Here is a 10,145-nt window from a genome sequence, read left to right on the forward strand (position 1 = left end):
TTTTAGTCTGGTAAAACCCAACTCCAAAGTCCGTTCACTCCTATTTTTAGTGGGGGCCTCTTGCCTGGTCCTGCGTTAAGCACTGGCGATGGATGAATGATGGGAAAACGCCCTGGGAAGAACTGGGGAAGAACAGGAGCCAAGAAGCAAGGGTACTGGAGGATGCCCCCTTCATTCATCCCCTCCCAAACTCCCCCCCTCCCCGTAATGAACGTCATCAACGCCCATTCCAAAGCACCTGACTCTCCCCCTCCACCTCTTCCTTGAGAAAGACCGTTCTCTGCCTCACCTATCTCATTGCACCGATCCAACTGCCATTAAAAACCTGCTTGTACATCGCGTTCTGGGAAGTACTCATGTGTCTTGCCTATTAGAACAGATGTCCCAGGAGCAGAGGACCTGTGGATCTGCTTGATCTGTATATGCTAGCCACTGGGAACCGAGACGCCCTCCAGGTAAGAACTTAAGTCACCGTGATGTTAGTTACAACCTTTCCACCATCACTCAGACCTTCATGTTTCTGGCCTGCACTCCACATGCCTATCAGATACACTTTCAAATGCCTATTAAACTTGCACATGTCTACTTTGAGTACCTACCAACCATCATCCCTTTGCAGGCACCTTTCATTATCATCTGCCGTATGTCTGAGCAAATTTTCCCTTAGAAACAAGCTCAGGAGCAGGACCACTTGTCACATTTATGTGTTTTAACCTCTTTTGTTTGAGTTGCTAGACTGGGGCTCTGCCTTTTCAGGCTTTCACATGTTATTTCCAGACCTTAATTGTACACCCCGAGTAGAAGCCGCTCTTGCATCTACTCCGCAAATAAAACTGCTCTATTTTGTTTCATAAGTAGTTTCACCAGCAAATTCCATAAAAGAAAGTAAAAGCCCTTCTGCGCATATTCTGAGCTGTTCCTTTTGGAGGTCCTTTGAGGCATTTCCAGACAAGCATGCCATTGTCCTACATTAAGCATGCTTAGTCCACTTGAGAGAAATGGCAGCCTCCACTCAAAACAACCCAGGGATAAACGTTAGGTAGCAGGCCTTCTCCTTCTGCTTTCTTGTGCAATGAGAACCATGAAAATGAGACTTCCACTCTACAGGAAAAGGGTTCATTGCTGCTTGTGTTTCCTATAACCTTCTACTTTCTTATCTGAAATTCTCACAGCAGACCGTTGACAAAGTATTCAAACTTCATGGGATTACCATAGTGGCTTGAGGCACTCGCCTAGGGAGTGCTGGTGACCACCCAGGAGCTACCTGTTTCTTTACTGCCATAATGTAAACAATGCCACGTGACCACATTCATTTGCAGCAATTAAAATCACATGCCAAGCACACTCCCTTTATCTACAACTCTGAAACAATCTAGGATTCCTTGCAGATTACTAAAAACCAAAACTCCCTGGTGAACATTCCAGAACATGAGTGTGGCTTCCAGCAATTTTTGCATTGATTCTGAAAATCAAAGTGTACTGAAAATTTGTGTTCATAGGCACTTCTCATAACTTGGAAGCAATGAGCTATTCATTCTCATAGTAACTGTTGGGGTTTCAATCACTAAACAAATTCATCAAAATGTTTACTGAGCAATGCAAAGATGCTACACACTGCTATTCTCAGAGAAACTGTAGCATAACAAGTAGACTGAATTTGAACCAAAAACATCAGAAAGAAAGGTAAAAGAGGAAAAAAATACAAGAATTCAGTGAATTCTAATAGATGGTTTATTGGAAATCCTTATAGTGTTTTTCAAAAGGACTTGACAGACTGTATTTTAATAAGACATAGCAAAGAGAAAATGGCTTAAAAGATATCATCCATCTTTTATTTAAGCACTGCCCTTCATTTTGAAGGAAATGATACAATTTCAAATCAGAACTTCCGTCTTAAGAAGTGGATAAGAACATAACATTGACTTCACGTACAACCTTCAATAAAAATAACGTTTATACAATTCATTGGGAAATAAAATGCTTGCAGAATTTATCCTGTTAGCCAATGTAATCTCCTTGTGTCACAAGTATTACAGTCGAGAACAAAACATAATGAAAAGTTGAATAACCCAGTCAAGTTTATTATTATCCTGATTAAAAAAAAAAAGTTCACAAATAGAATGTGACTTTCCAAAGAAATCTATCCGATGTCTGTGATCACAACTAGATCTTATCCTAATCGATAAAAAATGGTTAGACAAGCACATAGTATCAAGAGTCTGCAACACAGTGGATTCCATTTTGTTAAGAACAAAAAATAGAAAATAAGTAGTATTTAGTTTTCTTAGCTCTCCATAGTATATGTTATATAAAATTAAAGTTTTGCTTCCAAAAATATGTTTCCATGTGGTTGGGTGGTGTCCAGGGCCAGAAACACCAAAGACAGGAGAAGTTTAACCACAGAAGTGTCATTTTTCATAAAAACTAAAAATATCCTTCAAGGTCTAAAGTCTTCTGCTAGGCATTTTAGTGCTACAAAGTCATTTTTAAATTAAATGTGGAATAAAAGCTACAAAAAGTATGGGTCCTTTCAATACAAAAGTCGTGTAGCTGAAGTCGTGGGCTCCTCTGACCTACATCAGCGGTCTCAATAAAATATTTGCTCAGGTAAGAAAATAGAATTTGTCTGGTTTCACTTAGCATACGTGCCGGGCGATGCCCTGCTTCTCCCAGCCAGGCATCTGCAGAACATGAGAATCGATATTTCCTTCCTTCAAAGAGCATCCGTAATTCACAGTACAAAATAGTTCTAAAGCCTTATTCCTAAGGAGAAACAAAAATTATTAAATATATTTATTTCTTCCTAAAGTGCCAGATGTAGCTGTTTTCAGGGCAGGAAAAAAAAAAAAACCACTTACCCATAACACTGCCATCCTAAGGAAAAGAAGCAAGAGTGGACTGGATTACCTTCCTAGAAGCCTCTACTGGTTGGCTGTGGCCTTCCCTTAGGCCTTGAACCCCTAAGGAGACTTCCAACATTCCAATGGAATCACTGTTCCTAAGTATCAGACAGTTCATTATCTCTGGTAGTCTGCAGAAACGTTAGGGTTACACTGAAAAGCAGGATCTAGAGTAGATCCATAGATCCATCTCCTGTACATTTTTCAAGCCTCGTTATCAAAAACCTCTCCTCCAGAGGTAGATGCTATCATTGGTGTGGATTTTCCAGGAGCACTTCTTTCAAGTTGAAACTTCAGAAACAGCAGCTGGTTACTAACAACACAGCCACTGCTGCACTCTGGTGTGACCAGACTTCCCATTTGGACAGGAGGAGACAGGGAGGGGAGTAGCAAAAAGCTGACAAGCCCAGAGCTGCCGGCCTGTGCCACTGTGCACAGTGGTCATCTCTCGCAACTGTGTTAAGCACAAAAGAAAACCCGCTCAATCGAATGTCTTCGCCCACAATGAACTTGTTCTCCTCTTCCATGACCGAGAGACAGTAAATGTAAAGCTGTTAGAGTATTAAACATGGAAACCAGATCTACATTTCCAAAAACACCCTGGCTTTCCTCCAGTGTCCCACACAGGGCTAGAATGCGGCTCACCTTTAAGGACAAAGTGACGACAGCTGATGGGAGGGGGGTGGGGTGTCACTGTGAAAACGGGGAGCTCAACGAATACCTTTTCAGTAAGAAGTTTTCATGGTGGGGCGCTACCATTGATCTAGGCTTTTAAAAATCATGGCCTTCATTTCCCTGTCTCAGAAAACCACACTAGGAAATCCTCCAAGTCGAGCTGCCTTGGTTTAACGATCCCAGGCTACAGCCCCACAGTGGCCTCAGTTGTGAACCACTCAGGATTCTATTCCAGTGGTTAAGAACTGGGTAACAGAATGACTCCCAAGAGGAAAAAAAACCCAAAATGTTCCACCTTAAGTTCTGAGACAGCACTAGCCATGTACAGCACACAGGCATTCTGCAGTGGAGGGCACAGACTGTCAAAGGGCCCCAAAGGGCACGATTTTAAAAACATTTTGAAAGCCTCATACTAAAGCATACAGTGGCTCTGCAGCACACCCAAGCCTGCCACCAATGGATCCCCGGGTCACCAGCCTGTTCCAGGACTGCTGTCTACACAAGGCGGCTTCTGTGAAGGATGCCACACTTTTCATTAAGAATGGGCTCCAAAGGAGGTGTTCTCCAAGCAGCAAGACTGCAGAGCCTACAAGACTTTCAATCTTGAATTAAGCTGCACACAGTGTGGCTAGCAACCTGCCTATCTTACCACTGCAGCATGCCTCAGTTTTAAAGATCTTACCACCAGCAGAACAAAAGTGAGTGTATGGGAGAAGGGGCCAAAAAAAAAAAGTCACAGGATCAGCATCAAAGCCTTGTTTTTAAAAGGCTGGCCTTCAATATCCAGAGAGGCTAGGGGAGATTAACTACTTCCTGCCAGGGCAGCCCTGTCTGGCCAATTCCCTAGTGGATGTTTTATGAGGTGGCACAAGCCATCCCCATCTGTGACCTGCAGGCAGACGAACACAGCCGAGCAGGTTTAATTAGCTCAGACACACAAAGGGCGATTCCCTCCTTTTGATAACAAATAACACAGCTATAAGTGCCCACAACAGCAGGCGCAAAACAAAGGCAGCACAGCAGAACCTTAATTGAATCCTTCCCCTGGCTGGCCCTTGACAATGATTTACTTGTAACCTGGGAAGGGGGCGGGTGGAGCAGGCGACTCAGCTAGGAGTCAGCTCCGGAAGAGGAATTACTTGGGGGCACGGGGCTGGAGAACGCAGCAAAGTCTCTGCAAGCCCGGCTTGTTCAACTCTGTCCCTGTTCATGAGGGCTGCTTGGATTTCGTTTGCTGCTCCCTGACCCTGCGGGTGGTTTCGCCAGCCCTGCTCCCCAGGAATCTCATAAAGTAAAATAAATCAAATAAATCGCGCTGGCCTCTCAGATACCACACAGCTCAGCGGGAGGCGGCAGAGCAGCAGCACTCAGAGAGTGGGCCTGCGGGAGCGCCTGGGGCAGGCGGCCAGGAGGAACAGGCAGGCACGCAGGCGTCGGTACCCCGCACCCAGCCCCGTGCATAAAAAGGGCGTTGTGTTGGAAACAGATCCAGCAGGGATTAAGTGCCAGGCAAATCCAGTTTGCCCCCACGATGCAAAGGAAGACAATCAGATTAGGAGGAAGGAAGCGCCCGCCCCCCCAGCCCCAGCCAAAATTCTCCTACCTGCTCCCTCTGTCCCCTTCCTCTCCTCCCCCGTCCACAGTCGGCTGCGCACTCCACCAACTTTCCGTTTATTAAAGGGCCAGAATCCCAGATGGGACCCAGAGGTGACTGGGGGAGGGAGGGAGAGGAGGAAGGGGACAGCGGCGGCTGCAAACAGCTCCCTTCCGCAGCTCTGGCTCAGCTCCGCGGGTCAGTGCGCCACCGGCTCTCCGTCCTCCTCCTCCTCCTCCTCGGGGCCCCGCGCAGGGGGGCGTCCGGGAGGCGGCGTAGTCCGCGCGGCATCGCCGTCGCCCTCCTCGGGCTCGGTCGGGTGCAGGTGCATGGCGAGTTCTTGCAGCACAGCGGCGCGCCCGATCTGGTCGTTGCGCCGCTTCTCCATGATCAGGTCCTCCAGGCTCTGGAACTCCAGCGTGTGGCTGCGCTGCGCCGAGAGCTGGATCCGCAAGCGGTAGGGCTGCTTGCCGATGCGCAGCTCGCCGCCGATCTTGAACTCCCGCTTGCCATAGCGGCACCAGGCGGCAAAGCTCTCCGAGTTGCGCCAGCTCAGCTCGCGCTCCTTGGCGCCCACGTGCGCCAGCGCGTTGCGCACCACAGCGCTGGGGCTCAGCGGCTTGTAGCGGTACAGATCGTTGACCACGCGGCCGCGACGGCCCTGGCTGGCGTCCGTCAGGAAGCTGTTGCTCACCTCCAGGCGGTGCAGGTGCACCACCTGGAAGTTGCCCACGTACACCGCCCAGTGCGGGTACTGCGCCTGCGACACGAACTCCACCAGGTCGCCCGGGCTGCACTTGTTGAGCAGATTCTCGGGCGTGTAGGTGCTCAGCGCCGTCGAGCCCGGCGCGAAGCTCTTCTCATAGATGCACTCGTCGCGGTAGAACACGGAGCACTCCACCTCGTGCAGCCGCGGGTCGTAGGGCTGCGGCGGGGGCAGCGGCTGCCGGTCCCCGGCGTCATCGGGTCCCTGCGGCGGGGGCTGCGGCTCCACGTCCTCGTCGTCGTTGGAGAAGATGTAGGAGACCCCGATGCGGGGCCCGTCGTCTCGGTCCACGCCGGTGGGGTCGGCCGTGGGAACTTCCTTGTAACTCAGGTGGGTCAGCTTCTCCACCTGGTTGCCCATCGCGCTGCGGACGTGCGTTCACACCGCCGCGAGGGGAGAAAGCGAAAGCGCCAGCAGGGTCATTGGCGCAGGTCCCAGGACAGGGGGATGAGGCCACCTGTTGGGAGAGGAAGCCACGTAGCAGCCCTGGTGTGGGAAGGGCTTTCGTTCGGAACAGCGGAGGGGACAAAAACACACAAAATAAATAAATAAAATAAAACGGGGGGGGGGGAGGCGAGCAGCTGGAGCCATTGCAGGGGTGACTCGGGTTAGAGAGGCGCCCCCCGCGTCTCCACCTGTCGGGGCACGGTCACAGGTGGCAGGGCGACGCCAGCGCTGCCCCCTATGCCCAGCCCTCACCTGGCCCGCGCGCAAAGAGCCCGTTGCATCAGCAGCTCCTACCGCTTCCGCCCGCGCCCTACCTGCCAAGGCCAAGCAGGAGGGGGGACGGGAAGAGAAACTTTGCTCCAATTCCCCCGTCCCTAACTCCCCCTCCCACCTACCCCTGGGCCCTGAGTAGCCCACGAGATGTCTCCGCGAAGCCGCCAAGCCCACGGGGAACGAGCGAGGGCCCCGTGGAGCGGGCCCGGCAGGTGAGCCGCCCGCCCGCCCGGGCTCACCTGCGGCGCGTCCTCCTCGCGGCTCGCCGGCCCCTCCCCCGCGCAGGTTCGGGTTACCTGAGCGCACTCACCCGCAGAGAGGTGGCGGGCGTGGGCGGGGGGAGGGGCCCCCGCCGCACCCACAGACTTCTAGGGCGAGTTCGCAGGTGCGGGCTCTGCAGCCCTCCTCCTCCTCCCGGCGCGGGCCGCAGCGAGGCTGGGCAGGGGGCAGCGCCGCATGTCTCACCCCGCGGAGACTCGAAGATGCAGGGGCAAATGTCTGCTCGCCCCGCACCGCCTCCCTCCTGCCGGGGCTGCGGCCCCCAGCTCCCAGGAGAGGTGTGGCGCGAGGAGGAGGAGGAGGAGGAGGAGAGGAGGAAGGCAGCCTCCTCTCGCAGCCGCGGCAGCTCGCGCTCCGGCCGCCGACCGACGGGATTGTAGATCCGGCTCCGGGCTCCCGGGCGGGAGCGCAGCCCGTGGCGTTTAAAGAGACAGGCGCTCGCTCCCCCCAGCTCCGGTCTTTCCTACTCGGCGCGTAGCCGCCGGGATCCCCGCCCCTGCCCCGCCCACCCGGGCCTTGGAGCCCCGCCCAGGCCACGCCCCCCGCCGGAGCCCGTTTAAATCCCGCTGGTAAATAAATAATCACCGGTTTGGCGGCGGAGGTAGCTTGGAGTGCCCGCCGGAAGGCACCCGCTAGCCTGTTTTTTCTTTTCTTTTCTTTCTTTCTTTCTTTTTTTTTTTTTTTTACCCCGAGCTGCGGTTCCGAGGAGTTGGAAGGCAGACGCCACCTGCCAGTGCAGAGATGAGAGAGGGAAAGAAAGTTTGGTGTTTGAGCCTTTTCCTTTTCTTTTCTTCTCAAAGTACCTGGAGAGGGAGCAACAGTCATTAGGGACTTTTGCTTTTTTTTTGTTTCCTAAGATGTATTTCTTGCCCTAAAGGTCGCAGGAAAGGTGCTTCAGCGCCGAGATGTTTGCGGAATAAAGAGCAGGGAACTTTGGTGTAGGACGAAAAAACATGTAAGAATTCGCAGAAAGAAAACAGTCAAAAAAAAAAAAAAAACAGAAGGAAGACTTGGTGCCTGGCTGGAGCCCTACTACAGCTTTGCTGTCTGTGTGGGCTGTCGCTGGAAGTCAGTACGAAGTTAATTTCATAACCTCCGTGGTTTCCAGAGAGTTACCAGTCGGTTAGGTAGTGGAGAAAGCAAGCAGTTGTGGCCGCTTTTCTTGGGGTTGGGGGAATAGAGGAATTGCCTAATTGTCCTTAAATTCTAAACGATTGAGCGAAGGCCCCAGGATGTGTTTCCTTCCTGCTGACCAGGGAACAAGGGACAGGAGGATTGCTGGTTAATCTCCCCTACCAGGGGAGAAGCCGCCTGCTTTCCTTTCTTGTCCCTAAGAAGTAGGCTCCAGAGTGTTTTTGTTCATTTCTTAAAACAAGGGGTTAGGACACAGGTGGAAGACTGAGCCCTCCGTTTTCAGTAATCAAGCACAAGTGCTCACTAGAAGTACCCTTGCTAGTGAGTGGTGGAGTTGAGGATGCAATCCAAGACCTGCATCGGGTTTTCCATCACTGCTTCATTTGACTAGGTTTTTCCGAGTAACCCCATTATTTATTCATTGTGTATACTGACCAGTGGAAACAAGAACACACTAACACTACTGTGATGTTTTTTTTTTTTCCTTTGGAGAGGAAAGTAGACATAAATCTGCGTATGTGTCTTTAAGCCAAACAGTCCATATTGTCAGCACTGTGATGGAGGGAGCCCTTCAGCAAGTCTAAGACCTCAGTAGAAAAGGTTAGACCAAAGCAGGATTTCCAGGTGCTGTACAGATTCAACTGAAAGCTTCCAGACTGGCCTTCAGCACATTTGACCAGAGAGATCCGCCCTGGATCAGGGGCTGGGGCTGCCGTTCCCTGCAGGGTGCTTGCCACTACCAGGAGAGCTTCTGTAGCCACCTGTTTCATGGAGAACAGTTAGGCTTAGAGGGACAATGACTGGTCAGCCCATGTCAGGTGCCCCACTGCTCCCAGGTGGCACTGAGTAGCTTGGTGAGGGCCGAGGGAATCCACAGACAGGTACAGTAGGAAGACAGTTTGCTACCAGCACTCAGTATCAGAGATCTAATGGGTAAAGTGCACCTAGTTATCTAGTATCTCCAGCAATTTTCTAGTGTCTCTATCAGTCTGGAGCTCCATTCAGGTGCACAGTAGTGGCTCAACGACATTCCTTGAACTGACCAACTCTCAAGAGTGAGAGGGAACAAGTGCTGAGGCCTCTTCATATCTCAGCTAGTGCTCGATACATGCTTATTGGATGTCTTAGGGAAAGCCTTGGGCCAAAATCAAGAATTACTTGCTAGTTGTATAGGGCAGTGAGCGACTGGGTGAGGGAGTGAGCCAGGGAAGGGATGTTATCTTCCCATAACCTCTAGTGTAGATAATTGCACAAGTGCCTGTCGGGCTCCGTCTCCATCTGATTACCCAGTGCACTTGGTTGGAGGTTACACAGTGGTTTCCAGATGTGCTTTGCTTATCTCAAATTATTGTTTCAGTTAGTTGTCAACAGTTTGAAAAGTTGGGAAATCATAAATAAAAATTCAGATTTTTCAATTGACCTTGGAAAGTTAAAAAAGCAGTCAGGCACATGTTCCAGCTGTCACATGGGCAAGGAGGAAGCCTGAGCAAACATCTTTCCCAAGGGAAGCTCTTTTTTTTTTTTTTTTTTTTTTTGGACAGGCAGAGTGGACAGTGAGAGAGAGGAGAGAGAGACAGAGAGAAATGTCTTCCTTTTTCCGTTGGTTCACCCTCCAATGGCCACTGCAGCCGGCGCGCTGTGGCCAGCGCACCGCGCTGATCCGAAGCCAGGAGCCAGGTGCTTCTCCTGGTCTCTCATGGGGTGCAGGGCCCAAGGACTTGGGCCATCCTCCACTGCACTCCCAGGCCACAGCAGAGAGCTGGACTGGAAGAGGAGCAACCGGGATTAGAACCCGGGGTGCCCGCGCCACAGGCAGAGGATTAGCCTATTGAGCTGCGGCGCCAGCTGGGAAGCTCTTTGATAAAGAATGTCGCTAGCTGGATTTGAATTCTCAGCCAGTCATAGATGCATCTCCCCAGCAATGACCCGAGTGTCACATCCCACACACCTCCTTGGAAGAGGCACTCAATAAAAACAAGTGGTGTTGAATACCAGTTAGTCACTCTCACAGTGTTCCTGTCTAGACCAGTGGGAAATAATTGAGAATTGACTTTTCTACCTGACGGCATCGGCCCTG

At 51.1% G+C, this 10,145-nt stretch overlaps 1 protein-coding gene across 3 annotated transcripts; it reads right to left on the minus strand.

Moving 5' to 3' along the window:
* Window positions 1-1,713: 1,713 nt before the first annotated feature.
* LRATD2 (LRAT domain containing 2) lies at window positions 1,714-7,104 on the minus strand. Of its 3 annotated transcripts, none has more exons than XM_051844017.2 (2): window positions 6,966-7,104; window positions 1,714-6,392 (listed from the first exon to the last, which is right to left on the minus strand). In XM_051844017.2, exon 2 carries the CDS (start codon window positions 6,293-6,295, stop codon window positions 5,369-5,371), a length of 927 nt encoding a protein of 308 aa, XP_051699977.2. In that variant the 5' UTR covers window positions 6,296-6,392; window positions 6,966-7,104; the 3' UTR covers window positions 1,714-5,368. The 3 variants fall into 3 exon arrangements, with proteins under 3 accessions (XP_051699977.2, XP_051699978.2, XP_051699979.2); XM_051844018.2 differs by having other exon boundaries at window positions 6,895-7,032; XM_051844019.2 differs by lacking the exon at window positions 6,966-7,104 and adding an exon at window positions 6,778-6,896 and having other exon boundaries at window positions 5,231-6,392.
* Between the last annotated feature and the right edge of the window lie 3,041 nt (window positions 7,105-10,145).

The sequence above is a fragment of the Oryctolagus cuniculus genome, chromosome 6, assembly GCF_964237555.1.
Source record: "Oryctolagus cuniculus chromosome 6, mOryCun1.1, whole genome shotgun sequence".
Classification (NCBI taxonomy): Eukaryota; Metazoa; Chordata; class Mammalia; order Lagomorpha; family Leporidae; genus Oryctolagus; species Oryctolagus cuniculus.

Bases quoted from the DNA above. Each gene is read 5' to 3' on its own strand.
- LRATD2 (XM_051844017.2), bottom strand. From the start codon at position 6,295: ATGGGCAACCAGGTGGAGAAGCTGACCCACCTGAGTTACAAGGAAGTT.